The 27749-nt window shown below is 42.7% G+C and overlaps 1 protein-coding gene across 6 annotated transcripts in view; it reads right to left on the bottom strand.

Moving 5' to 3' along the window:
- SPTBN1 (spectrin beta, non-erythrocytic 1) overlaps positions 1 to 27749 on the bottom strand; it is a 138136-nt gene that overhangs the window by 10729 nt on the left and 99658 nt on the right. For all 6 annotated transcript variants that reach the window (XM_068675237.1, XM_068675236.1, XM_068675235.1 and 3 more), the window contains 16 exons: positions 26965 to 27721; positions 26524 to 26726; positions 19725 to 19815; positions 15396 to 15542; positions 13566 to 13829; positions 12648 to 12872; positions 12354 to 12443; positions 11784 to 12062; positions 10452 to 10582; positions 8842 to 9046; positions 8317 to 8691; positions 5964 to 6208; positions 5425 to 5563; positions 4211 to 4295; positions 2856 to 3052; positions 491 to 603 (listed from right to left, as the gene is read on the bottom strand). In XM_068675237.1, coding sequence (XP_068531338.1) covers positions 491 to 603; positions 2856 to 3052; positions 4211 to 4295; positions 5425 to 5563; positions 5964 to 6208; positions 8317 to 8691; positions 8842 to 9046; positions 10452 to 10582; positions 11784 to 12062; positions 12354 to 12443; positions 12648 to 12872; positions 13566 to 13829; positions 15396 to 15542; positions 19725 to 19815; positions 26524 to 26726; positions 26965 to 27721 — 3546 coding nt within the window. The remainder of the gene's footprint in view (positions 1 to 490; positions 604 to 2855; positions 3053 to 4210; positions 4296 to 5424; positions 5564 to 5963; positions 6209 to 8316; positions 8692 to 8841; positions 9047 to 10451; positions 10583 to 11783; positions 12063 to 12353; positions 12444 to 12647; positions 12873 to 13565; positions 13830 to 15395; positions 15543 to 19724; positions 19816 to 26523; positions 26727 to 26964; positions 27722 to 27749) is intronic.

Below are 27749 nucleotides of genomic sequence, written 5' to 3'. Positions count from 1 at the left end.
CCTACTGCAATAAAGAAATGCCCAGCTGAATAAATCCAATGCTTAAGTGTGATCAAAATAGGCTTTCATGATGGTTACTATCTCACAAAGTCTCCTGTTATACACATAATTTCATAAATGTTAATGTTACATGGACACAGCTTAAAATCCATCCGTAACAGATGCTCATTAAAGGAGAAAGCAAAGATTGTTCAGAAATTTTAATTAATAACACACAGGGTGTATAAGGTGTATAAACAGCACTTTTACTTGAAGGCCAGGTACGTCTTAACAGTAGGAACTGCTTCATGGTGAAAAATTGGAACATTCAACCTAGCAGTGAATTGAGATCTCTGGGAAAGGTCCCCATCAGCTACGTCCATGAAGTCTTCTAAAAAGGGTCACATCACAAAACCACGCAACCTCCAGGCTCCCCCTTTACAACACATCTTCACCCTGAGAATCCTGACACGTGAAGCATGCAGTTCAGATTCCTGCATCGTGGGCTTACCATTGCTGCTGGGAGTCTGCATCCTCTGCAGCCTTTGGGCTTGGCTCTGGAGTAGGCGGCTGTCTCTTCCTCTCCTCTTCCTCCTGTTGTCGACGTACTTCCAGCAGTTCCAACTGAGAAATGAAACATTTTTGTGCATGTTAAAGCACTGCATCTCAGTCAATTTTCAGGGGCACTACTACAAATGAAGAACAACACTTTGTTGGGTAAAAAACTGGCTGGGTAGCCGGGCCCAAACAATTGTGGTGAATGGAGTCAAATCCAGCTGGAGGCCAGTCACTAGTGGCATCCCCCAGGGCTCAGTACTGGGCCAGTCCTCTTCAATATCTTTATCGATGATCTGGATGAGGGGATCGAGTGCACCCTCAGTAAGTTCGCAGACGACACCAAGTTAGGTGCGTGTGTCGATCTGCTCGAGGGTAGGAGGGCTCTGCAGGAGGATCTGGACAGGCTGGACCGATGGGCTGAGGCCAACTGCATGAAGTTCAACAAGGCCAAGTGCCGGGTCCTGCACCTGGAGCGCAATAACCCCAAGCAGAGCTACAGGCTGGGAGAGGAGTGGTTGGAGAGCTGCCAGGCAGAGAAGGACCTGGGAGTATTGGTGGACAGTCGGCTGAATATGAGCCAGCAGTGTGCTCAGGTGGCCAAGAAGGCCAACGGCATCCTGGCTTGTATCAGAAACAGTGTGACCAGCAGGGCTAGGGAGGTGATCGTCCCCCTGTACTCGGCTCTGGTGAGGCCGCACCTCGAGTACTGTGCTCAGCTTTGGGCCCCTCGCTACAAGAAGGACATGGAAGTGCTCGAGCGAGTCCAGAGAAGGGCGACGAAGCTGTTGAGGGGCCTGGAGAACAAGTCCTACGAGGAGCGGCTGAGGGAGCTGGGCTTGTTCAGCCTGGAGAAGAGGAGGCTCAGGGGCGACCTTATTGCTCTCTACAGGTACCTTAAAGGAGGCTGTAGAGAGGTGGGGGTTGGCCTGTTCTCCCACGTGCCTGGTGACAGGACGAGGGGGAATGGGCTAAAGTTGTGCCAGGGGAGGTTTAGGTTGGATGTTAGGAAGAACTTCTTTACTGAGACGGTTGTTAGGCATTGGAATGGGCTGCCCAGGGAGGTGGTGGAGTCACCATCCCTGGAAGTCTTCAAAAGACGCTTAGATGTAGAGCTTAGGGATATGGTTTAGTGGGGACTGTTAGTGTTAGGTCAGAGGTTGGACTGGGTGATCTTGAGGTCTCTTCCAACCTAGGTGATTCTGTGATTCTGAGAAACAGAGTTTGAATCAGACACCCTACATTGTGAACAACACCCTACGTTTTTCTGAAACTTTACTGAAATTAAAGTTTATTGGCATAAAATTTGAAGGGACAGGTCTTTAAAAGTATTAATTATTTAAAGTTTGTTGCACTGGATATGGCACTAAGTCACAGAGCATCAGACTCTAACATTAAATGGAGTTCCTGTGCAGTTGCTTGCTATGTCCAGGTATCTTACCTAATTCATTTAATTAAAACAAAAAAGAAAAAGAAAAAAAAGAAAAAAACAAAACAAAACAAAAAAGCAAAGTATCCCAAGCTATCAAAATATTTAAAAGTGACATCCTCTTGTCTGCTTGACATACACAAAAGTAAAATGTTTCACATTGGAATCCCTGTAATTAACCATCAAAATAAAAAACAGCTTGCTTTTTGAAGATGCTATGAAACTCCAATTCACTGTCTGCAGCTGTGATGTTCAGTGAGTGTTAAAAATCAAGCAATTTCAATTTTAGTGTCTAAAGATTGTTCTCTAGAGATACTCTCCAAGCATTAATTGCTGCCATTTCAGCTCTGATGAAAATGGTTTTTGGTGTTTTTTTGTTTGTTTGTTTTGTTTTGTTTGTGTATTTCTAGGGGAAAATATAGCCTTGTACTGGAGGCCAAAACACAACAAACATTTTTGTTGAACTCCCCTCGCCATGCTGTCCTCTTGAACTGAAAATATTTTCAAGAGTTTGGATCTGGGTTTTCGTTCCTCAGCATCTCCCTTCCCTTTTAGCAGTATGGCCTGTACATCAGAGAGCCAGGGCAAACCACTCAACTCTAGAATTTGCTTCTGGGTCATCACTCCTGGGCCTCCGACAGCTCTTGTAGACTACTAAGGTCATTTACCACTTAAGCTCTCTTTGCAGGCTGTTGAGCTCAAATGAACCTAAGAGGGTTTTAGTATTGTTGGGAACATGAAACTTCAGGCCCTGGGTGGTCAGCCTTGGTTGGCCCTCCACAGCATCAACAAATGGAGATTAGGTTGGTGGTATTGGGAAGCTACTAGGAACAATCAGCTGACACCACAATGGGAATGGCCAAGAGGAGTTCTTCTTGTCTAAAGCACTCACCGTGGTCAGTCTTTCCAGTGCTGCAAATCTCTCATCCCAAGTAGCTGCAGATTTCTCAAATGCTTCATGCCGCTTGATTAATTTTTCCACTTCATCAACACTTTGACCTATTTCACGACTGGATAGGTAGGGCTCCTGCCCCAGCAGCCAGGCCTCAGCCACACTTGCGTCTCTTGAAAACTGATGCACCTCCAAAACTGAGTAAAGAATGTACAGACATCAGTGCTATTAATGTCAAAAAGGGCATCATAAAGGTATTGGGCATCTTCAGAATTTACTTTAAAACAGCTGGGGGAAAAAACCAAATGTATTCACCTAAGTGTTTTCCTTAACTAAGTTCACTGAAATTAACAGTAAAAAGACAGAAATTTCTCATGTTGGCTTTGCTTTGAGGAAAAACAAAAGTTAAGGCCCACCTTTATTCCTTCTGCAGACTATTTCATTTTCTAATTTCAGTGTCTCCTTTCTGTTCTAATCTGCTGTTACCTAGTAACTTCACAGATGAAATTCTGTTTTCTGCTGTTTTTCTTCCTCACTCTGGCCTGTCAACCAAACAGCTAGACTGAAGGCTGCAAGCCTGTACTTCAGGCTTGCCTACAATGCTACAGTTCCAGGTTTCCTTCCAGCTGAAAAAAGCTTCACAGCTTTTGTGAATGAGACTGCAACAATTTTGATGAAGAATATGGTTCAACCACCCAAACTCAGGGACAGACACTCGTGATTCTTTTTCTTAAAGCCTGCTGAGACTCAGAAAGAATGAATAAAGTACACAGAGCAGCCCAGAACTCCACAAAATGATTACACTGTGCTGTACATTTTGAGATGCTCAAAGTGCATGTGTTGGTAACTGTCTGCTGCAAAGCCTTCAGTCCATATGAGTTACAGAAAACCTTGGTAGAGTATCTGAACTGTGTTGTTTCTGGTGTAAAAACTGGAAAATGCTCTAACATTTAAAAGTGCATCTTTTGTCAATAAACTCATTAACCTGGCCTCTCAGACAATGCTGGTATGTTACATGTGTAGGATAACAAAGCTTTACTTCCCCATATTTTTTGTCAGTACATCCTTTGTAGAAAAACAGTTGGAATGTGACACCTGCAAAACCTGGTGCATCTGTTTCACCTAGCTCCAGTTTCGGTTATACAGAGTAAGACCTTTAGGGCAGGTTTCTTTGTTTCAAGTTCTCAGTTATTTTACAATTAACAGATGTGAATTTTTCAGTTAGTACAGTACAAAAACACTTTCAAGTGATGAAAAAAATAAAAAAGGAGTTTCAAGGTTTTTAAGTGCTCAGAAAGACACAGTGAAGAGAGTTAGATATGGCCCTGCCAAGAAAAATGCGAGGACATCCTTACTCAGTCTCAGCCACTCCCATCTGTCTTCCCATTTGTCAATCATTTCTTTTCTTTTCTCTGTCAGCTGCAGTAGCTTTTCCTTGATCTGGATTTAAGAGGAGAATGCAGGACTGTTACATAAGCATTAGACAGCACGGTCACCTCACCACACTGTGTAAGCTGGTATCACAAGCAAAAGGCACTGGCATTTACTGACAGGATACATTGTGCTGGATTGTCAGGAATGACTTAAAAAAAAAAAGCCATTGTATTCATATTTTTCCTTTGAAATACAAATAAATATGACATTTACATTAAAACACTACGTTTGCATAAGCATACAGTGTCTGTTAAGAACTACAGTACTAACATTAATTTGATCAAAGGAGTATAATGGACAAACAAATCTAATGGTACAACCATACAGTGTATCTTCCACTTTTTTTTATTTCTAGATGTGCATATATAAATGTGCTACCTGTGCTACCTGAAGCTACTTGTGCTAACAATGACATGCCAACATAAGCACTATATCATTCACAGGGTGAATACTGGCTAGCAAAATCTTCCAGTTCCTGAGGAAATGTTACTCTGAAGCTGTTCCACAGCACTTATGTGTAACACAAGCACAGAAAACATCACCTCCCCAAGTGGGCAGTCTTACGACATTTGGCTATCCTCCCTCTGCAAAAGGGAGACAGGAAGAAACAAGGGTTGAGCCTCTATCCTTTGGCCTAGTCAAATCAGAAAATAAATCAAGGCCTTAGGCAGTCAAGTACATTTCTCTTGTAATATTCCCTCGATTTACTCCCTGTGAACTTTTTCCCACTCCTTCCCCTAGCAGGCCTCTTCATAAGCATTCCAGCTGCCCTCAGCAAAATTCAGGATGCCTCTCAGTTGTCTCTGCTCTTGCTCTAAGAAATCACCTTTCCAAGCACAGCCATCCCAGAGACAGCTCTCTGCAGACTGAATGCAACAGCTTCTTTGCATTTCCTGGACTGACAGGGATACTTTAAACTTTGGTGTCATCTCTGCTCCCTGATGTGAATCCACAGCATTAAATCTTACACTAATTTCACAATAGCAAGTAACTGCAATAGTCCCTGAAGTAATGCATGTCATTATAAAAATGCACCTTATTAATCCATAAATTACACAATGCAAGTTTCTCTAGCTGAAAAGGAATCTATAGGCCAGCTGCACTGCAGTTGTTACCCGTTCAGTAAGTACAATACCTCCTCTGATGCGTAGTGTTTTCTTGCCAGAAGAGATTTGCCGAGCTCAATACAGGTAGTAAAGCTGTCATTTCGGGCATCGATTTCTGCTTTGATCCCCTGGTGATTGTTCATTAGCAGTTCAACAGAGGAAACATCCCTAAAATAGTCAATCCATGGTTCAGAAACATGTCTTTAAAATTTAACAGCTGCTACATTAAAAAATAAATAAATCTAACCCAGAATGGTATGATACAAAATTTAATTCCTTGGTCGTCTTTGTAGTTCAGGAAACAGGGACTGTCAGCAGCCCTTCCAGAGGGACGGCACCATTGTATTGTCAATCGGGGGTCAGATAAAGAAATGTGTGGGAAATTGCCATTACTTCAGCAGCCCCCAGCCTCTGCTGGGCAGCATAAGAGCAAGCTGCCACAACACCATCCCATTTTTTCAGCCACTCTTTCAATTTCTGGCTCAACAACACTGAGTGTTACAGATGTTCCTCAGCTGACCTGCAGCCTTATCTTCTGCATGATACTACAAAAGGTATTTCATATTACCTTGGCTTTTCCTGGGCTTCGATCTGCCGGATAACATCTTCCATCCAAAGCATGAGATCCCGAACCATGCTGAAGAAACGGAATTTGTCTCCTGTGTCCACCAGTCTAACCCTGCGGCCCTCGCAGGCATCCAACAGTGCCTTCCAGGCTTCTAGGACCTCATTTTCTCTCTTCTGGATGTCATCAGCTTTGTCCCCAGCATAGGCAGCCTGAAGGCGTGCAGCATCCTCCTGCAGCTGTCTTACCTGGCATGTGTTTGTAAGAGATAAATGAATCAACATTTGGGTATTTTTGAGTATCAAGTATGGGGGCATTTTAGCTGCTAATTCAAAATTGGAATGGCTTTCTGAAGTCATTGTCAATATTAATTGTCAATATATGTGGTCTGTCAATACTAGAAAGGTTTATTCTGTTATTCAGTCAGTATATCTCTACAAGAATGTTTCTTAGAGAAGTCAGTGGGTCAAAGGACCCTGAAGATTTGCCACTGCCTAAGCCTCGTATAAAACTGGATGGCAATATAAAGTGACTGTTTAATTCCAGGGCAAAAGGGGACCATTTTCATCATCAAATTTTCTTCCTCCCACACAAGTGAGAGAATACCTCTCAGGAACTCCCATATCAAAACCATTATTCTAGCTGACATAGAGATGGTTTTTCAAAAATGTAGATAATGACTTCAAACAGTAGAAATTTAGAAATTCAAAGATCCTTCTATTATTAGGAATCTCTTTTCCTTACAAATGCTCTCTTGGAACATCAAATGCTATTTCTTGTCTGTATCACATATTTTCTGAGCCAAGAAACGCTGTATTGGGTCTTTTCCTAATCATTTTATTATTTTAGAAAGGTTTGATTATGAAATTAAACGGTGTTCTAGCTACAGGCACACAGATCCTGCCACTACCACGCTGATCTGTGGTGGTACTCTAGCAGTTTCACCCCAGAACTATCCTAAGTGCTTTCGACATAGCTCAGTGCTATGATTACCTATTCCCTCATTTAGGTCTTGATTCTAATTACCTTTTTGAGAGACTGGGATTGGTGTTTTGTGAATGTCTCCCATTTAATGTATAAAATCTACAGCTTCCTCAAGCAAAACTCTTGAAAAATCAAATGGTTGCTACACCCTCTTTATTCTAGTGTAAACAACTATGTAAATTGCAACATAATCAAGATCTGGCAGGCAGTTCAGTCATAAAAGCTTTCTTTTCTGACCTACTGAGATAAATGCAGCTAGTCGTAATTCCTCCATTCCTTAAGCAACTTGTTCCTTTCCAGAATTCTCATTTTGGCAGTTGAAAATTGGTGTTTTTTGTTTTCTTTTTTTAATTTAGAATCCCATGTGTGCTGTATGAACAGCTGCCTTCTTCTATTTAACTTACCTTGGCTTCAGAAGATAAAGAATTAGATCAAGTTTGGCTGCTTTTAAAGACCTTAGCCTGGACAAATCCCCTCAGATTGCTATTAGGATGCATTATAAAAAGCAATATTCAAGTCAGAAAGCCTAAACCCATAACCAAGACAGAAAGCCTCTCGGTAGGTCTACAGACTGGCTTTGCCTCTCAGAAAGCAAAAAGTGCCTAACAGAGGAGATATCTAAAGGTTTTTTTTTAACAAGCTTACACATCCCTTACACATTCCTTCTGCTGGCATAAAGAGCAAGCAAACGTAAGGTGGCTTTCAGCACAATTAATATAAATTCTACTCAAGAAAAACATTAAGAACAGAAAAACCCGAAACCTGCATTTCATCTTACCTCTGGTATATTAAAAATTCTTGACAGACTTAGTATCTGTTCATTGTCTTTCAGAAGTTGCCTGAAGAGACACTATCTGAAGTCAAATGATTATTTTTCTTTGAATGTAAACTATTTTCCTACCATATCTGCCATGCAGTGTCCTACTAATGATGCTGCTGCTTGGGGAAATCAGAAAAAACTTCTCTGGGGAACTGGTGTGTTATCCTCACACCTCCCTATCCATACTGTATTCCTAGGACTGGTAGGAGACCTCACAACTTTTTGCTTTACTTCAAATCAATTCAGAATTCCTCTGCATTTATGAATTCTTCTCCAGCCAAGGGAATGACTTTATTCCAAGATAGAATAAAGTTCAACAGGCAATTATCTGTGTATTCAGAAATCCACTGATTTCTGTTTTAAGGAAACTAATTAACCTAATGCAAGAACAGAGAAGCAGAAAAACAGATAAGTAAATGATCCTTAGGAACTTATACCCATAGGAATACACTTGGCAAGCAGCTGCCAGCACTCTGTCTCCCAGCCACAGTGGGGGCAAGAGCAGTGGAAGCACTCTTCAGCCACAGACCGTGTTGTTCACTTGCTACACACCTGGGTACCGAGCGCCTGGATATCGTGTTCAAATGTAGTGTGCATTCTCTGTAGTGTTTCCACTGTGTTTTGGTCTCTACCAAGTTCTTCTGGCAGTTTCTTGTGTTTGTCTTGAATGCGTCCTAAGATTTCCTTGGCATCATGGTAAAATTTGTGCAGTTCATAAGAGGCTGCTAGAATTTGTGTTCTCGTGTCAATGAGCTCCAGGAGATCAGCCCAGGCCTCATTAAGACCATCCTTCCACTCTGCAATTGTTGCAGCATCCGAATGTCCAGAATTGATGAGTTCGTCTGCCATGTGGTTAACAGTATCAACACGTTCCTGTCCAATGTTTCCAGTGTCTCGGGCAAATTCCCGGAATCGCTCCTGTAGCATCTGAAACACGGAGAAACGGATTCATGCAAGGCTGTATTTGCAAAGTGATCTGAGCAAACCAGTCAAACCAACCACCCATTTATGTGAATCATCTACTTGTGTGCAGCCTCCAGAAAAAGGTCAATCTGCAGCCACATCTGAAGACCTTACCGTTACATGCTCATAGTCCTGTCCCAGCTCATGGGATCCTGCCACCACCTCCCTTTCAGCAATCCACTGCTCCAGGTCATCCACCTCTCGGTTAAGCTGGAAGAGCCTGTGTCTCTCATCCAGTTTGCCTCTTCTCTCTTCAGCTAGATCCTTCAGGCCTGCATATAGCTTATCCACTTTGGACTGGCGCATGCTGATACGCTCACTGAAAAAAAAACAAAGAGCATCAAGTCCTCCCTGTCTTTTTTACAAATAATATGAGTAGACTGAAAAAAACTTCAAAGAATAAAAATCACGTTTGGGATATGTAATCACCAGAATGTGTGCCTGCCGTATGCAGGAATTTGGCTCAGACACCCTTAACCAGCTTTCTGCTGGGATAGCTGGCTGCACTAGCTGGAAATCTCTTCTGCCCTGTACCTGTACCCCCGCTGACTTTAGAGAGTGATGCTGGGAACCATGACTTCCTTTTGTTTGACCACAGATCATACCAGAGCCTTCTCCCATAATGACAGGAAGGATTTGAGCTGCTGAGGCAAGAAGCATTTCATTTTTATTTAAATTCTGCTTCAAAGTTCAGAAGCACTGATGTGTTTTTTTTCCTCACTCTAAAGCTCAGCGTTTCCAAACGTGATTAATGTTTCTGTTGCCATTATCTTTCCATATATTTTGTCTGAGCCACATAGCCCTGTCAAATTGCCTTCCCTCTGCCATATGAAGTCAATTATGTTATTGCAGTGGGCTCAGCCAGGAAATCCACTCTCATCAGAAATTACGATGACCACAAGAGAGTGCTTTTGAGTTAAATAACCATCTTCCACCAGGGGCAAAGAGTATCTTGCCTAAGATTGTTCTACCTTCCTATCTGCAAAGGTAGAGCAGTTACACAAATCAGCCTCATCATCAAGTCATCCCCACAGTCAAATCCTATGGAGAATTCTGTTTGCTTAGCTGCAGCTCTTACAATGAAACAGCTCTTATGCTTCCTGAATTCTCTCACAGGGAAACCTGTTTGAGAAAGTTGAGATAAATTAACCAAAATCAAGATGCTACTATGCCTATGTTTAAAGTATGAGATACAAGTACGAATCTCATACTATGAATCTGAGATTCAAGTCTGAATTTCTACAGAAATCTCACAGGAGTAGATCTCAGGGAGCACTGCCCTAAGACAGAAGGATAAATAACTGTCACCCGATGGTCTGGACATAAAGTTGTCTGAAAGAACAAATAAGGATCTTTGTCTCTCAGGATTGGTATACCTCTGTACAGCTCAGCAGTGTTGGCAGATCTGACACTGCTAGTCTGTATAAAGGGCACAAGGAGCATTTATTGAAGGTGCACAGCGCTATCCAGAAGTCAGGAGCTGCACATACTGACCTTGCTCAGGGCAGAAAACTGCACCCAGAATCCTGGTTCTCCTAAAATCCTGTCTCTGGCCAAATCAGTGTGGTCCAATATGCATCTCTAATGAAACTGAACTCAGCTTCCTCTGTACAAACTCCTGAGTTATTTTCTCTTTACTGCAGTCTTTGTGTGTAAGAACAAGCTAGTGAAGTGACTGAACTACTAAAAGAACTTGTGATACAATTAAAAACAGCAGTTAATACCTTTCAGGGTGATTATCTGCCACCAAAGTTCTGCTGGTCTTTGAAAGCTGGTGCACAGTCTCAGCATAGTCTTCTACAGCCTGTTCCAAAATCTGGTGCTTCTTCAACATGGATACTGCACTCTGTTCATCCTGTAATGGTGACAGAAAATGACAATCCATTCTCCTACTCCAGGGCAAGACCCCACATAGCAAGTTCATCTTGGTGCATTATCAAAGAGCAGTAACCAGGAAGATTTATAAAGGACTGCTCCCAGCTCCTGATGACTGTAAATTGACGGTTGAGTTCACAGTAAATGGTACCCACAGAAAGCAAAATGATGAGTAAAAAAGCGTGAATACAACAACCCCTCTGAGATACAGAACAAGATTACATCAGCTGCGCACTAAGCATGTTGAATTTCCTCTTCTATGAAGCTTGTTGTGTGTTTACACACTGCTGACTACACAGGGCTCAGAAAAATGAACAGTTTTAGGCACACTGCTTGTTAGGCTTTTCGGCTACTGACTGGATAAAGACAAGAAAACTTAACTAGCTCATGCCAAAGGATTCTCCACCAAAGTGCCTGGAGAAATTCCAATCAAAACTTTTTATGTGTTGTTATGATTAAGAAAGAAAACAACTCTCAGTGTTACATGGTATTGTCAATAAGCCTTTTCATTAACGTATTTTTCATGATGAGCTGCTGATGTTAATAGTCCTTTTCATTTGCATTGCTTAGATATAAAAAAGAAAACAAATCCTTGCTAACTGACGACTGAACACCCATGAGTGTTATACTGATACAAAGCTGAGTTTGATTTTATCAGGTTAATGAAGGTGCTGTGGTTTTGTAAATAACAAATAAGATACAGCATACTAACACATACTTGCCAAACTACTGAAAAATAAATGTTCAACTAGTTTGGTATGGTCTGATGCTGTTCAGGTTTCACTGTGCTGGGAGTAAAGACAGGCCTGCAGCCGACAACTAGTGGCTTCCACTGAGTGACCACCAGGCCTACTTCACAGACAGGCGCACCGTGCTGTTCCCAGCGGTTCCGCACTGCTGGAAGTGTTGCCCTAACAGGACTGCATTAGCACATCTGGCTTTGCAGCAAAGGAGAACACACAGTTGCCATCCACACTCTGAGGCAGCTTCCATACAGCAAGATCTATCCTCCACACTACCCAAGATGTCATAACAGATAGAAGAGATGATCACTTGTGCTTTTAGAAGGGAATTAGATTTGTTTATGTTACCATTACGTTAGCGACATATTAAATTATGTCACCTACCCCCCTTGAGCTAAACAATTAAAATCAAGCTAGTGTTGCTGTGGAGCTGCTCACCTTGGCTTTCTCTTCTGACATCATGTAGAGCTCCTGCTCACTCATCCAGGCTTCGGCCTCAGCAGCATCAAAGTAATACTGCTGTGCTCTGTGAGACTCCTCTAGGCGCTTGTGGCGTTTCTCTGTCTCCTCAATTAGAAGGCTCCACAGCTGCTTCAAGTCTGCAAGTCTCTGCTGAATGGCTTCAGCATTAGGGCTACTGTCTGTGATAATATTTTGACTCCTCTCAAAAATATCATCAATACGAGGCTGATGTCCTTGGATTTCTTTCTGAAGGGTCTAACAGGAGAAAAGCAGTCTTATGAGACACTGCACCCAACAAAGAAAAATGCTGCTCAGGGATTTCAACTCTAGAGGGGCAACAAAACACATCAGCTCAAGTGGATAAACTGGGGTTCTGTCCTCCATGAGCATCCTGGAACACACTGCCGCCCCCAGCTGTGGTCACCCCACCTCCCCATAGCACATCCTGACCGATGCACCCATGATTTTGCTCCAGGCTTTTCTTTCCTGAATTAGTCAGTGTTAAAGAGAAATAACAGGGAGAGAGCTCTGACAGCACCTGCTTACCTGATTTTTCTTTATCAGTAGCTGCACAGTCTGGAGGTTGTGTCCATGATCAGTAGATGTTGCTATAGGCATTCTCTCTCCAACCCACAACTGCAAAAGAAAAAGAGCACATCTGATTTGGAGCAACACCGGATACAGCTAGGACATCAGACAGAGGCTGGTGTGCATGAGATACAAAAAGCAGCTTTACTCTACGATGCTACTGAGAGATGTGATTGAAAGGCTTCTTCCAAGCTCTGTGATAGGTGTGAGATTTTCCTAGTATCTAGGGAATGAGATTTCTTTTGTACTCACAATTTCATCTTCCACATCCCGGTTAAACTGGTGGATTTCTTTGGAGGCCAGCAGGTTTGCCTTTCTTTCATTCAAAGGTTCGAGCAACTCCAAAAATTTCTTTTCTACAGTAAGGCGTTTTCCATCTACTTCATCTGTGCTCTTTCCTTCCTGACTTAAAGCCCGTGCCTGGCTTTGCAGTTCCTCTATCTCCTTCTTACGAACATCCATTTGATTCTCTAGCATCTAAACACAAACATGGCAAAAGAACTTGAGAAGTAGGGTAAAAGCAGTTTATGTGACTAGGGTACGTCAATAGCTATGTCAGAAGGAAGAACAGATGCTGATTAGTAATTAATAATTATCGTAACACTCACGTTGCAAAGAACAAGGTTTAAACACAGATCCATTCCTTCACAGCTGCAGCCACCCCCTGATGACCCCATTACACCTGCTTGCGCAAATGGTGAATTTGGCCAATAGAGCAGAGTTAAGTTGCTTCTATCGGGCATTCACAAGTTACTCCGAAAAATTTCAGAGCACAGCTAATTGCACGAGAGCTTCACTGCTCCCTCCTGTCCTTACTGCTTCCTTGCTGTCCTTAGAGCAGCAAACCAGGGACCGACCAGTACTGGACAAGTTTGAAACAAGGGCAGGCAGCCAGGTTCAGAGAGGAGGGACTAGTGACTGGGGAACTACCCCAAGAGACAGAAAAGATGCTAACATGGGGAGAGAAGGAAGTACAAGGGAGCAACTGCATCAATAAATTTATGGTCAATTCGTTTCTGGATGTGTTTTTGCTGTTTCTTAAAGATACATGGAACAACAAGAAGAAAGAACAGCAAATAAAAGCTTTTCTAAACTGAAAGGATCTCCCATCCGTTCCTTTGAGTGCAGATATCTGCTCTCTGCCCACTCTGTAACCTGTGCTCCATTTACCTGCTGCTTCTTCAACAGGATGTTGACACTGGTGAGATCCTTTCCATAGTCGTCCGACTGAATTTGACTCTCCAAACCGTTCAGCCACTTATCCAAATCAGCACAGCTCTGGGTAAAAAGCTCTGCCTTGTTTGCATCAAAGAGACGCTGAGCCTTGGTCTGGGTAGTGGATTCGAGCTCTTCCCACATTTGATGGAGACCTGTCAGCTTTTCTTTCACTACAGCTTCAGTCTCTGGTTTCTCTGCAATGAGCTGCATTCCCTCCTGCAAAGCAAAGAACAACCAAAATGGCACCTCCTCAGGAACACTAACAGACCGTTACTGAAATTATTCCAATTAGCAAGCACTCAGGATTCCTCATCTGCTGGCAACATCAACCACTATCTCCAATTATCCAATGACTCTTTCCAGAACAACAGCTCCTACATATCTCTGTTGCCAGGATGAGAGTTTCTTAGTTTCTTGGCAATTGGGAAGGTCAGTCAATGCCTCATTTCTCCTCCCCCCTACTCACGTTCCTTTGTGGGGGCTCCTGGGGATGCTGCTGGGACTGGAGCAGAGCGGGCTGCTCCACGCCGTGTGACATCTCACCAGGGAGTGGTGAAGACCCAGCATAATGATGGAGCTTATGGCACCAAAACTTATCTGTGTGACTTGAGAGAGGTGTGTTGATGGGTTACAGCAATCACCATGGGTTCGTGCTAGTATCAGAGAATGTTCTTCCTTGGAAAGCAGGACACCTGTACCTAGCAGCAGCAGAGCACCTGGACTTGAAATATCTTTTTGTCTCTACAAAGACTGTATTAGCTTTGGAAATATTTTCTTTACCTCTAATTATACTTCTACCTCTGCACCTACGTGGTGCTGACAATAGATAAATCTTGGATGTGAACACTACTCACAACACAGAACATTCAATAGCACTGACCCCCATTATATTAACAGTGATTGCCAGCTCTGACTCAAGACGCAACTTTGGTACTTCTTTGCTGCAATCTGATTTTTCAGAGGCAAAGAATGAGGATGTACTAGCATCACTAAAAAAGCACATCCAGTACTAAGAGCAGACTTCTAATTACACCATTAAAGGGTATTGCTATTTGCAGATCACAGAAAAAACTCTAATGGAATACAGAGTGCCAAAGTAGGAAAGGAAATAAGCAATTAAGCTAACTTACACTGAACAGAAACCCCACTGTCAGAGCTAAAAGCAGTTTAATTTTCCTCCTTAGTTTTCCAAAGTTGCACACAAGAAATGGGGGGAAAAGTACAGATCACAGCTTATAAAGGCCTTCACAGTAAGTTGGTGAAAAGAGCTGTGAATCTATTAATTAATCACAAAACTGGCTGTACTTTACCTCATGCATTAAGTTGGTATGTGGAAAAGCTGCCTGATTATAGTCCTGAAAGAATAAAAACCAGCACGGCAGCACAGGTGTCTGAATTCACCTACGTTCAGTTATTTCCTAGGAAGTACTTTTCCTTCATTACCTCGAATCACAACATTTGCCCTTTTCAGCCTTTGGGTATGAAAAATAGGTTAAGCCTTCTTCCTAACATGTAAGAATGATTAGACAAAGAAAACAAAACTGGCAACTTAGCCATTAAGTGTTCTGTGAATGTGTCTTATGTAAAAATACTTAAGATTGATGTGGAATGAAGGGTTAGATGGAGACACAAGGAGATAGTTACTCTACAGTAAGAAAATCTCCTTTTGACTTAGCTGAATGTACAATTCAAGGACCAGTTCCTGCAGAGGAACAGATCTTCTCTTTGTTCATAACCATCTTTGACAAAGATGAGGGTGGTTTTGGGACATTCTTTAGTTACCTTTTCAATCTTCTCCAGCCATTCTTTGTTGGATGCAAGTTCTGCCATAAATGCCTGATGCTTCAGCCATTTGCTGTGCAGGTTCCTTGCCTCATCATAGGACATATCCTGGGCTGTAAGCATCTTTTCATTGATCCAGAGTGAGAGCTGGAAAGGAAGATAGATACACAGGTGTTCAGGACATTTGCAGTAGGGAATAGTGCAAAGTATCCAAATGCCTCTGGACCAAGGATACAGAGATGTCCACTACAGAAGAGCTGCATGAGATTCAGGGACTGCTTTTATTCAGGATTCAGTTAAGGATCCACCCCTTTAACAGTTAAATAACATCATATAAATAACCTCCAACCTAAACAGAAAGGAATCAACTCCATCATGAGCAAAATCAAACGGGTCTCATCCAGCTCAACAGGAAGAGAAACGGGCATGTGTCCTGCTTTTTGGTCACAATGTACTTTCGCGCTGTTTTTCCCTTTCAACATTACACAATGCACTTGCTACTCAGGACAGGACTTGAATGTCATCACCACACCCCTGTGGAGCCTTGCGGGTTTCCTCAGGACATTGCACAAGTACACACTAATGGGGTGGCATGCACAAGTCATTCTCCAGAATTAAGCAGAGCCCTAAGGTAAATCTTTCAGTGAAACACTGAGCGGAAATTCTGTAGTTCCATCTGTATTAAAAGCCTTAAGAATAAAGATGGTTTGGGACCATTAAATCTCACCATGTTTGTACCTTTTCCCTACAGTCTTTTCTCTACAGAGATTACATAAACATTTAAATACATTTATTTGTCCAGTCTCCAGCAAGGTTTGTGGTACTTGAGATACTCTTTTTCACATTACCTAAAATCCAAGACTGATTGTGTTCTGATTTTATTCAAATACAAAGACACTGAGAACAATTCCCAGATCAACACTGGAGAAAAATCAATACTTTAAAAATAGCTTATTTGCCAAGGGCAAATGGAATGCGAAAACGATCATAGCAGCCAGTACCAGATTTCCTCCTAGGCTGAGTCTGACTGCTTTATCTGTTCCCTAGGTGTGGATGAAAAAAAAAACATACCACACTATCAGTAATGTTTACAGCATTTGCAAAAAGATTAGTTTACTGCATATTTAAAGTTGTCTGCCAAAGAGGAAAATGTCAAAACAAATCTAAGCTTTTTTCCTAGAACGCCACTTGGATGATACACGCTGTCGTGCCGAGGAAGCACTCTTACAAAACGAGTAACAGAGCACAGGCCAGACTTGCCAATTCACCACTGCAGATTCGGGATGCAGGACAACAAATCCATTCAGAACTCACAAGCCATTTTTAAATTGTCCTTTAAATTGTCCTTTATATCAAAGATTACTATGCAAGCTGAAATAAGTGTGTTTATTCCTGCCTTTCTAGGGGGAAGTACAGCTGCTTCACTCTGAAAACTGCAGTGCTTGTCTTTTATTGCTTGCTTTTACCCAGTCACAGCATTAAGTCTTCCAAGGATTTAAAAGTGGTTCCCAAAGAAAAGTAGCATCATCTCTACTAACAGATGGGGTCACTGAGACACAGCCAGTGGCTGTCAGGATAAAACCCTCATTTCTGACCTTCAAAATGCTGTTATACTCCTTTTGATAAGACAGAAGTGCAAATGAAGCGTTTTACGGGTGACTATTAAAATCTGGTTTTTGAAACCACTATAGTCACTGCAAGTTGGTGTCTTCAGGGCAGAGGTAGATTTAAAAAGATAATACAATAATTTGCTAAAATGGTGCCTCACACTGGCATTTGGGGTATTTGTTTGTCCAGGAAACCATGAGTCAGTTGTTAACACCAGCAGAGCTAGTGAGGTTTCATCCCATCTCCTGCACCCATACCACAAAATGCTGTTTCTGCCATCAGCTCCCAGAAAACCTGCAATGAAAAGCAGGCCTTGCTGAGAGAAACGCAGAGACACAACTCTCGTAAGTCTGCCAGAGGAATAAGAGAAGGCAGAAGAGCACCGACTGCTGGTGTGCTTCCCAGACACTGCAAATGCCTGGGCTGACGCAGCGTCTCTCCCTGCCGAAGGTTCACAGACGTCTGCAGTCCGTGACAAGACCTGCTGGCACGCTCGGTGAGCAGACAGAAAGCTCCTGACATGCAGCCTATCCAAATGTGTTTCCTCTGGTGTCCCCAGGGAAATTAGCCCAGACAGTGCTGGGGCTTCGAAGCTCTTACAGGAAGATCAGCTTTAATCTCCTCCAAGGTGAGCTGTAGAAGAGCAGGATGTCCCAGAAGCCTGAATGGCAAAATTTATCTAATCCCCCCTCTTCTCTGAATTTCCTGTTGTCGCTCTTTCATTCTCTCCACCAATTTAACACACTCATAGTTATGAATGTAAGAAAGAGACAAAAAAAGCAACACCTCAGGATCAGCTTGTGCCAGCGTGTCTGACTACTAACCCAACAATCTGCCACAGCTCCCTTCGCCTGTGACCCAGAGGAAAGATTTATCAGTGCTGAGCTGTTGTGACGAGCATTATCCTGCCACCTCCTTGAGCGCCACTGACCCTGCTCGCTGCCTCGCTTGTGAGTCAGAGGAGGAAGGAGAGAGGGGCAGGAGGCCACATTTACAGCAAGGCTTTGGCCCAGAGGGACCGGAGGTGGCTGCCCTGGGGAAGGAACTCACTGCAGAAAACACTTTCCTCTCCCCACATTACAGAACCTCCCTAACGCAGCGGGCAGGAATGCTGAAGATCACTGCCTGCTGAAACAGAGACTGGTTCAGATCTGCCTGCTAACAACTCCCGGCCTCCTGGCCACAGGACATGGAAAAGCGAAGGGCGAGGTATTCCCTTGGCTCCCTTCCACCTCCACTGGGCAGTGGTGCTCCTGGAAGTGCTGGGAGGGAGCAGCTCCACAGAGCTGGCAGCCCTGTTTGCAGAGACACACTCCCTCTGGCCCAACGTAGGTATGAGTGGGCACTTTGTAACCCCCCAGCACCAATTCTAAGTCCCATTATGGCTGTTCTCTCAGAAAACAACCATTCAATTATCATCAAGGCTAACGTCCGCTCAGAAAGGATTGGAAAAAATTGTAACGTTTTGAAATTGTTTCGTTCTGTCTTGGAAATGCTCAGAGGAGACATCCGTGCTTCAGTGGCTGGAGAGAAACAATTGAGAGAAAAGGCATTCAGGAGGCCAGACAGTAGAGCTTTTATGTTTTTCTTTTTCTTTCGGTGACATTGGGGAAAAAAGAAACAGAACCTAGGGAAGAACACAACCACACTGACACACAAGCTAGAAGAGCTCCAAGAGCCGGAGGGATTTTTGTATTAGAAATGTTACAGAGGAAGGAAGAAGCTGCTGCTAATGACAGCAGAATTTTTGCTCATCTGTCATGTTTTTACTACCAAGGAAGGAGCATTTAAGCCAAGTTCATGGCTAGCTTACGCAATGCAGGAAGACAGACTGCATCTAGGCAACCAAGCAGTAAACAACATTTGCCCAGTTTATGAGCATCGTTTTGCTTCTTTCTTGTATGAATCCCAACTGTGGTGCAAGTCCATTTAGACACACTGCAGCAACTTCCAGTTTCCTGTAGCTGGCTAAAACGTACAGCTAATGCAGCAGCAACTCTTGAAATTAAAAGCACTTTTCTCACAGTCACCTTTCTTTGCAGCCTTTAGGCATGGACAGCTAGCTTTTAATGCACATCACAGGCAAGGCCTGTGCCATCTTTAGTATCTGTTAGTACTTCATGAAATAAACTGAAAATTACTCACTTAATTCCTCATGCTAGGAACAAGACTTTTCTTAACTTTATTTAAAATAAATAAGTTTAAATTGATCACATTTAATCCTGCTCCTCTCTTGTTCCTAAACTGCTATTCTTCTGACTAATATTTTAGAGAAACCACTTAAACAACTGTCCTATACCAGGCCACAAACATATATGCATCCTCAGACAAACTTCTTACTGTAAGAGTTCAGTGCTAATCCCACCAGATTCAGCATGATCAATTTATACCACAGCACAAAGTCTTCACTGCTTTTGGCAATCTTTCCTGTCTTTTGCTTAGCGGATGAAAGGAAAAATTCAGTTCATCCAACAAATGGATTAATTTTTGCAGGGTTCTTTGTGTTTGCTTATTGTTTTGTTGGGTTTTGTTTGGTTGTTTTGGTTTGTGTTTTTTTTTTTTTTTTTTTAATTGTTTACTCAACACTAAATACCACGAGATGACTTGATTGCAAAGTATCGAGTATCCCAGTCCTTATAATACACAGGGTGTGTGTGTGGGGGAGGATGCTTTTTTATAGGATGCAGCTTTTAGTGATAAAAGTGAAAGGATGTAGTTTACCTCTTGACAATCCTGAAGGAACTTTTGAAGATCTCTGTTATCTTTGAGTCTCATCAGAAGTTCACTGGCTGCTTCACGGTTCTTCCTATGTCTAGTCAAAAAAATAACAGCAGAGAAAAAAAAAATGAAATAGGCATTTCACGCAAAACCGATTTGTTCATTTCTGTTGCCCCTCTGCGATACGTTTTGAGTAAGTATGTGGTGCATCTTTTACTGCTTTTCAAATGAAGAGCATGTTTGAAGCTCAGATGTGCCCATGTTATTTAGTGCACTTACTTAGGTTCAGCACGCATTTGTTTTTGTAACCAGTCAAATACACAGGGCAAATTTTGAAGTCAGCATGGTTTCACAAGTATCATGTACAGAATTTGGAGCACTAGTTGGAAGACCGCAGGGAATTTCAGTCTGTTTGCCAAAAAACATAAGAAAACCATCTTCAAAACTGCAACAATTAGATCTCAGGTTACACAGCCCTTGCAAAGTGTTCACTTGCTGTAATGCTCTCCATAATATACCTTCCCTGTGGCTCAGCACCTCCTGCTAGCCAACAAAGCTGTAGTAATTTATATAACCGTCCGAACACTGTGTTTAACAAACTCATGTGACACACTTGTGTACTTCAGCAAACAGAAGCTCTATTTGCCTTGGAATGTATTTCTCAGAGCATTTAAGAGTAACCTTAGCACAGAGGAAAACCAAAGGTTAGTCAAAAAGCCCTATTTTTAATTCCTAATCCTTTGCCCCTTGAAGGATGAGTTGTGCTGGCAACCCCACAGTTCTTAGTGGGTTCCTCAGATGGACATGGTGCCTGATGAGCCGATTCCTGAGGTATCGCCAAACATGCTTCTGACTGACACTTCTTTTGGAATAGTAATCCCTGTCGATCTGTACTTCCATTATTTATGAGGCAATTTAGATGGAGGAGGCAGAGCAAAGAAGATGATTTCTATTTATTGCTCTCTGTGTAAGATTTGTTCATATTTCGTTGTGCATTGTCTTATTGCTGGGCTATGTAATAGACTAAGATAAATAAGGATAGAGTTGGAGATTATTTTATAGGGTGGCAATTTATAAGATGATCTCAGCACATAATTCCAATAGCTGAATAAATCCATGTTAGTGGAAGTCTCCAGACACTCACAATATTCTCGAAGGCTATAAATTACGTGTCGACGACAACTGGCTTACCATACCACTTTTCCTGATCTAAAAATTACCAGAGCAAGCTCTCTGGAAGAGTTTAGTGACTTCAGAACCATGAAGAATACCTGTGTTTGCTGGGTGTTACATAAAAGCAAAAGGTCTGTAAGGCAGAGCAATAGGAGAGGACCCTTTAAAGGGCTACACATTGCTCCTCTGTTACCTCAACAGCTTTCTCTGAATAACCACGCAGGCAGCAACTATAAAGCTGTAGGTAAAAAACAACTGAGTTACAGATCAAATGGCAGGGAAGACACACACAACCATCAAAGGAAGAGGCTGGAGTCCAAGCCCAGGTAATCTTGATGTCTTGGCAGGTGTTACCTGAGAGAGTGCAAAGGAGAGGACACACAAATTGTGCCTTAGGAAAAGCCTCTGTAATGTAGCTAACAGCAGTGGGTTTGATTCCACTCTTTTGTGGCTCACATATATATTTCTGGGCAAATACAGTGCATTAGTCGGGTTGCTAAATTGAAGCAAGAAATTGTTTGGGTGATTCTATCATGATGATTTAGTGTCACGATGATTTAATAGATTTAAGGGTAGATTACATTCTAGACTCACGCATTCTGGAGAGAACAGAAGTTGTGCAATTAAAAGGAAAATTTTCATGACATTGATTTGAATATAGTTAAGAATAAACAGACAAGTTCTTATGTTGAGAAACCTGGAGTTTAAAAATCCAGCAAATTATCTCCACGCAGTATTGGAAATACCAACTTTAAGAACTCTGAAGGGAAAATACGCAGGAACATCACACAGATAATGATACAGCTGTGGTTTTTTGTGTTGTTGGTTTTTTTTGTTTTTTTTTGTTTTTTTCTTCAGCATAACAAATGTGATCATTGGTGCTCAGAGTTACTTAACACTAAAAAGTTGTTTGGTTGTCCAAAATGACCTGGAGTCAGATTGCAAGATGAGAAATCTCTGAGGAACAGGGCTGAACTGTAACAAGGCTTAAACTGGACACTTGAGGACGTGGTTGTAATATACTCAGGATGGAATATATCCCTGCTGGAACTGGCAGGAATTCCTGTACTTTCATCACAGAATTGGTGTTATTTTTGAATGGGAATAAATGGCCTTAAGAAGTCATTTAGTCTGTTCTTCCTACCCAGAGTGGCTATATCCAAACGTAATTAATTCCTTCTCCATGTTTCCCCAAATTGTTCTTTAAGAACTGCAATGACACATTTTAGAATCTTCTTATTCCGGCGCATAGTGTTAGGTCAGAGGTTGGACTCGATGATCTTGAGGTCTCTTCCAACCTAGAAATTCTGTGAATCTGTGATTCTGTGATAACTACGCTTCCCATTGCAAAGCTTTTCTTACCCTCTACTACCAGTAAGTCTGAAAGACTCTAACGAGAATCAACAGGCAGACAGACTGAAGAACAGAGCCCTTTCAGGTACCATTTTTTATCCAGATGCTAAAATCACGTGGTGTAAAGGGCCTAGCTGCCCCATGCCTCTGGCCATGTGTGCAGAGGCCAAGCTAAGCCAGCTGGTGGGGCAGGGAGGTGGATGGACCAGCGGACAGACTGGTGGACAGACCGGACTGCAGCTGCACTGAGGGCCAAGAGCACTGGGCAGCCCTGGAGGGTGGAGAAAAGCACCAAGCCTGATGCACGGTTTTTGAACAAAGATTGCAGTCATCCCTGTTAAAATCCTACTCTTCTGAGAGGTGCATGGCAAGGAAGGGTCAGAAACTGACTCTGCCACACTTCACGTTATCAGTGAGTGCTCTTACTGGTTTGCTAAAACAGTTTGTGGAAGAAAACCCCGCACTAGCACAGAAGGGTTTGCTTTTCAGACTCCAGTTATTTAGAATGACTGCTTGAATTCACCTGCTTGTTCATGCAAGAAACTGCATGTATTACTTACATTATAGCTATGTTTAGGTTTACATTAAATAGGGACTTCCCTCTATATGCTGAAGAGGCAACCTCAAATTCCAGTGTCTAAATTAAGCTAGACCTACATGGTAAAATGAGATAGGAAGTGTACCACAGTCAGTTAAAACATGAGGACATCTTCCTTCTGTGGCAACGTTGTGAAGAATCTAAAATAGTAAAATGAGGTATGTTCAGCATGAAGATGTGCCTGAGTCAAATTAACCCAAGAGCAGAACACCAAAATTTACCACAGTGTTCCCAGGCTGTCTCTGCAGAGGTCCTTGACAATGCTAACACCACTGACAACTGACAACTGACAACTGACAACGTCTCTTGTGGTTTAACTGTAAGCCTGTGGGTTTCAAAACCTTGTAGAAGTAATAAATCTTACACATAGCATGAATGCTACTGCCTGCTAAGAATGCTGAGATACATGCAAGGAAGATCTAACTCTCTAGTTGTTCCAGCAAACAGCAGGCATTCTCCTTCCTGAATGGGCAAAGAAAAAAATATTTCAGTTCTCTGTTGAGTTAGAAAGTTGCACAAGTACAAAAGTTGATGAAAAACAGAACCAGGTAATAACTTGAGTCAGACCTGCCACTATCTTGAAGCTAAATCTCAGTTTTAGAATGAGAGAGGCCACAACGTAAGCAACTGGACCAGGGCAGTCCCCTTATGCTCCTCCAAGAGAAAATGGAGAAGAAAACACTTCCCTTCTGGATGGCAGAAACAGAAGCAGAAGTCACCAAATTAAGGACAGCTGCAGAGGGGAGACCAGAGCCCTGCTCTCAGCAACCCTCTGGACTCAGAAATGGAAGGGGAATGAGACCCCACCAGGGCCCCTTGCCAGCAGGGAAAGTCGCAGACGTGCGCAGCTATAAAAGTGTCCTACACCTGAGGGAGCAGCTGTAAAAGGTAAAGCTGGGACCCACAGGGGCTCAGAGGTCACACAGCAGCATAACTGCCCCTAGTGTGCTGATAGCTTGCTCCATTTCCCCTTCTTTCCTTGTGACAGTTTTATTCAAACCCATCTTGTCCCTCCCTCACTCTTTCTCCAGGTCCTTTTCCCCATTTATCTTTCCCTTGAACTGCATTAGAAGATCGTGCTGAAGCTGTACATCCTGTCACCCTGCTCCCTCAGCCTCTGCATTCTCCTCTCCTTCCTGAGCCTGATGCCTACAGCGTCTGTTCAGATGGAAGCATTTCAGGGCAGGGGCTGTCTGCTGCACTAATGGCCAGCGGGTTCTCCTCTGCATTAGCTTGCAAGCATTACTGTAAAAAGCACCATTAACCGTATGAAAAACTACAAAGAGCTCCATATAGGAAGTACGGAGCCACTGCACATATTTGAACTTGTTTGTTTTGGTCTTTTGTTATACATCCAGGTGGAGCCTGGTTGGGAGAGCTTTTTTTTGTACAACCAAAGAGGCTTCCTTTGGTACCACTCCCACTACACCCAGCCCTAAGGCTTTGTTCTTGAGGCTTATCAGACTTACAGACTCAGAGAGCAATCACACGGATTTCCTGGATAGCAGTGCACCGGATGGTTTTTGCAGTGCTCTGCATAAATACTTCTGGAATTGAGGAAATGTACTGGGAAAAAAAGTGGGGTTAAAACAAATACAGCCTCTAGGACTTGCCTGCCATTCTGAGCAGGAACTCCAGCATGTCTTGCAGCCAGGATGGCCCAGGTGGCCAGCTAATGCCACAGAGAAGGAGCTGTGCTGGGGAAACAGCAACCAGAGCACCTCAGCCATGGGCAGCAGCAGCCCTGCTGCAGGGCACACGCAGGATGGAAGGCTGAAGCTGTGTCCACTCCAACCACCTCAGCCAGGGTTGCACAAAGAGGTTGGCTCCTTGCTACTGTTTTTTAAAATTCCAAAGTTACAGAAAGAAGACACCTAATCAGAAGGGCAGGATCGAGTCCAGCTTTCATAAGTGGATGTGAAAACTTGAAGTAGAGAACATCTGAAGTCAGAGAGGGTAAATAAAGGAAAATCATTTTCACAATTTCTGCTGACTAGAAATACATTTAGAGCTGACTCTGTAAGCAGCATCAAAAAGCTATCAGACTGCATTTATGCACTGAATTAAACCTGACGTCCTTTAGGCCACAAAATGCTCCTACAGGTGGGCCACATGAGGGCAGAACTCATCACACTAGAGATGGCAGCATTTCCAAACACTCTTTCCTTTCTTCATCCTTCTCACTGGATGCTCCTTGAGCGAGAGGCACCTCTTGGTCACGGGTACTCCGCAGTGAAGGGCACTGTCAGCCAGGGCAACCAAAATGTCCACAGCGCATAGGATTTTTGGCACTGATGCACAAAGTGCTGTGCCACTACAGCACCCATTTGACATCCCAGCCCTTCCTGCCCCAAATGTAGTGCTTTATGGAAATGGAGAAAGAATGAAGAAGATGCTGACTGGATGTGCTCATCATGTTCCAGTATCGGACAAAAGGCAAACATAAATCCTCCCTTTGTCTATGAGTAACATCTTCCATAAAACGAAACAGTTACCTTCACACAATGGGACCTGTGTGTGCCTGTACTCAGGTTCTAGTTTGCTGGGGCTGGAAACCCAATTAAGTGAAGAAATTCAGATCCTAGATTGCTTTCATATAATTTCCTCTTTCTAGTATTTGCAGATTCTCTTTGTGATCTAAAGAGAGTCAAGCTGGTTAGAGAGAGAATGAGAATATGAGGTACCGTTGGCAGTAGACTATCAGAGGGCTCAGAGGTCCTCAGCAAGCTCTGGGCACAGGAATATCTGCCCTTTTTTAAATCCATGAGCCACAGCTAAAGCAGGTGCATAGACAGTGCAAAATGTTTACCAAAACAAGAAAGGCACAACATTTTTTGTACTACTTCAGACCTTGGAGATAAAGGCATCTGGCCAACTTAAAGCTTACTGGCTGCGGGAGGATGAAAGTCTGTCAGAAGGGTGGTCAGTAACATCTGACATGAAGTTCTGTATGAGCTTACTTCTGCGTTCTGACACTCATGATTCACAAGAGCTTTGAAAGTCTCCACTATTATTCAAACCATAAGCAGAAAGAACTATAAATCACAGCCATCAAAAATGAACATTTGGTTTTCAAAGAAAAAAAAAATTCTTAAAGGTCTATAGCAGTCATGCCACAGCTAAAGAGACAAAGCAAAAGATTTGTTCTGAGATGAAAGACACATTTGTACCAATGCTTTCTAATCTCATTTCAGAAAGGCCAGACAACTTGGAAAATGTGATCAAAGCTGAGTGGGTGGGGTAGATACAATGCCAATTACACTCTTGAAGAGCCACATTCCTTCCTCAGGGGAAGGACAGGAATATATTATGATCATTGAATCAGCTAGAAGATAGAAAAAAAACTTAAGGCTTGTGGAACCAGGTATAGCTTCTACTACAGCTCCCACCACAATATGAACTCTGTTAATACTCCGAGAATTATAAGCAACACTCATATAGCCAATTTCTGGGTAGTAAGCTCATTACCTAGTGAGTCTCAAGAAAATGGAAGAGGTAATGTTTAATTAAGATTAGCCCAGCATATTTTTGAAACATTATAGTTCCTGTTTTTCCACAGTACAAAGAAAGCATTCTGCAAAAGATGTTTTCTAATGTGTTGCTTTGCCTTTGGATTCTGATAAAAGGTCATCTCTCAAAGATGTGAAGAGCTACATTCTGTCATCATTCTGACCTTACCTGTCATCAATAGAGTCCACTTTCTCCTGGATTTTATCAGAGTTAATGTTCCCATCACTAACTAGCCTTCTGCCAGTCTCTACGACTGCATTGATCTTTTCTTCATTGGCATCCATTGTAGTCATGAAATCCTCCTGTTTTTTAATAGCAGCTTCTGCTCCTTCCAAGGTAGTGGGCATTTCTGTGTGTGCCAAAACATACTCCTGTGATTAAAACACAAATCAGGGAGAGAAAAGTATTACACTCAGGCTATGTTGCATGCTGTCAACAGTTTCACCACATATGAAAACAAATATCTCAAGAAGACTAAGAAGTAAAATTCCAAAAGCAATTTAATTTGAGTTACTTTTACAAAATAAAGAAGGTAGTTTATCCGTTTTCAGCTCTCTTCTGCAAGTGTTGGCTGGTGGAAATGAAGACAAGTAAATCTTGCCCACTTACCTGGTTATTAAGAAATGCTTCTGCTTGCTTGGTATCTCTGAGAAATAGCTGGTAGGCATGAGACTGGGAGAGGAGATTTTGCCTGTTCTCCCACATTTTGTGGAGCTCATTCCATCCAGTGTCCAAAGCTTGTAGGCGCTGGCGTAGGAACATGTACTGAGCGTCAGTTTGCCCTTGTGTCACCATCTCACCCATGTCCCTCATTTTCTGATAGTCTTCCTCATAATTGTTGATTTCATTCTTGATATTCTCATGTTGAGTGAGCAGCTTCTCAGCCTCTGTCAGCGTGTTTGGCATGTCTTCAGAGGCAATTGCAGTCTGAGTTCTGGATAGCCATGACTGGAAGTCATCTAGATCTCTCAGGAACTGTTGCAGTTTGCTTGCCTCTCCAAGAGACTCTTCCCGGTTCTTCAGAGTGGTCTTCATTTCTTCCCATACATCATTGATTTCTGCGAGCCGTGAAAGGATAGCCTGTGCCTGGTCAGGATGCTCTGATTCCAGCTTTTCTGCCTCTTTTTGCAGGTCACTGAGCTTAGCCTCAATGGCTACCAGGTCACGTTCCATGCCCGTCAGCTTCCTCTGCAGGGCCATCACTCCAGCAAGATCATTACCCAGATCTTGTGTGGATTCAATCACTTTTGTCTTTTCCCTGATCCAGGACTTGGTTTCATTACATTCAAGGTGGTAATTCTGGATACTCAGGGCCGAGAGCAGAGCATCCTTCTTTCTGTCTACCAGTTCTCTGAACTGGCTCCATCTGAAATTTGTGATGAGAGAAAAGCACA

This window comes from Anas acuta, chromosome 3 (genome assembly GCF_963932015.1).
Source record: "Anas acuta chromosome 3, bAnaAcu1.1, whole genome shotgun sequence".
In the NCBI taxonomy this organism is placed as follows: Eukaryota; Metazoa; Chordata; class Aves; order Anseriformes; family Anatidae; genus Anas; species Anas acuta.
Note: the sequence above shows the minus strand (reverse complement) of the source record. Positions and strands in the feature narration are given on the sequence as shown.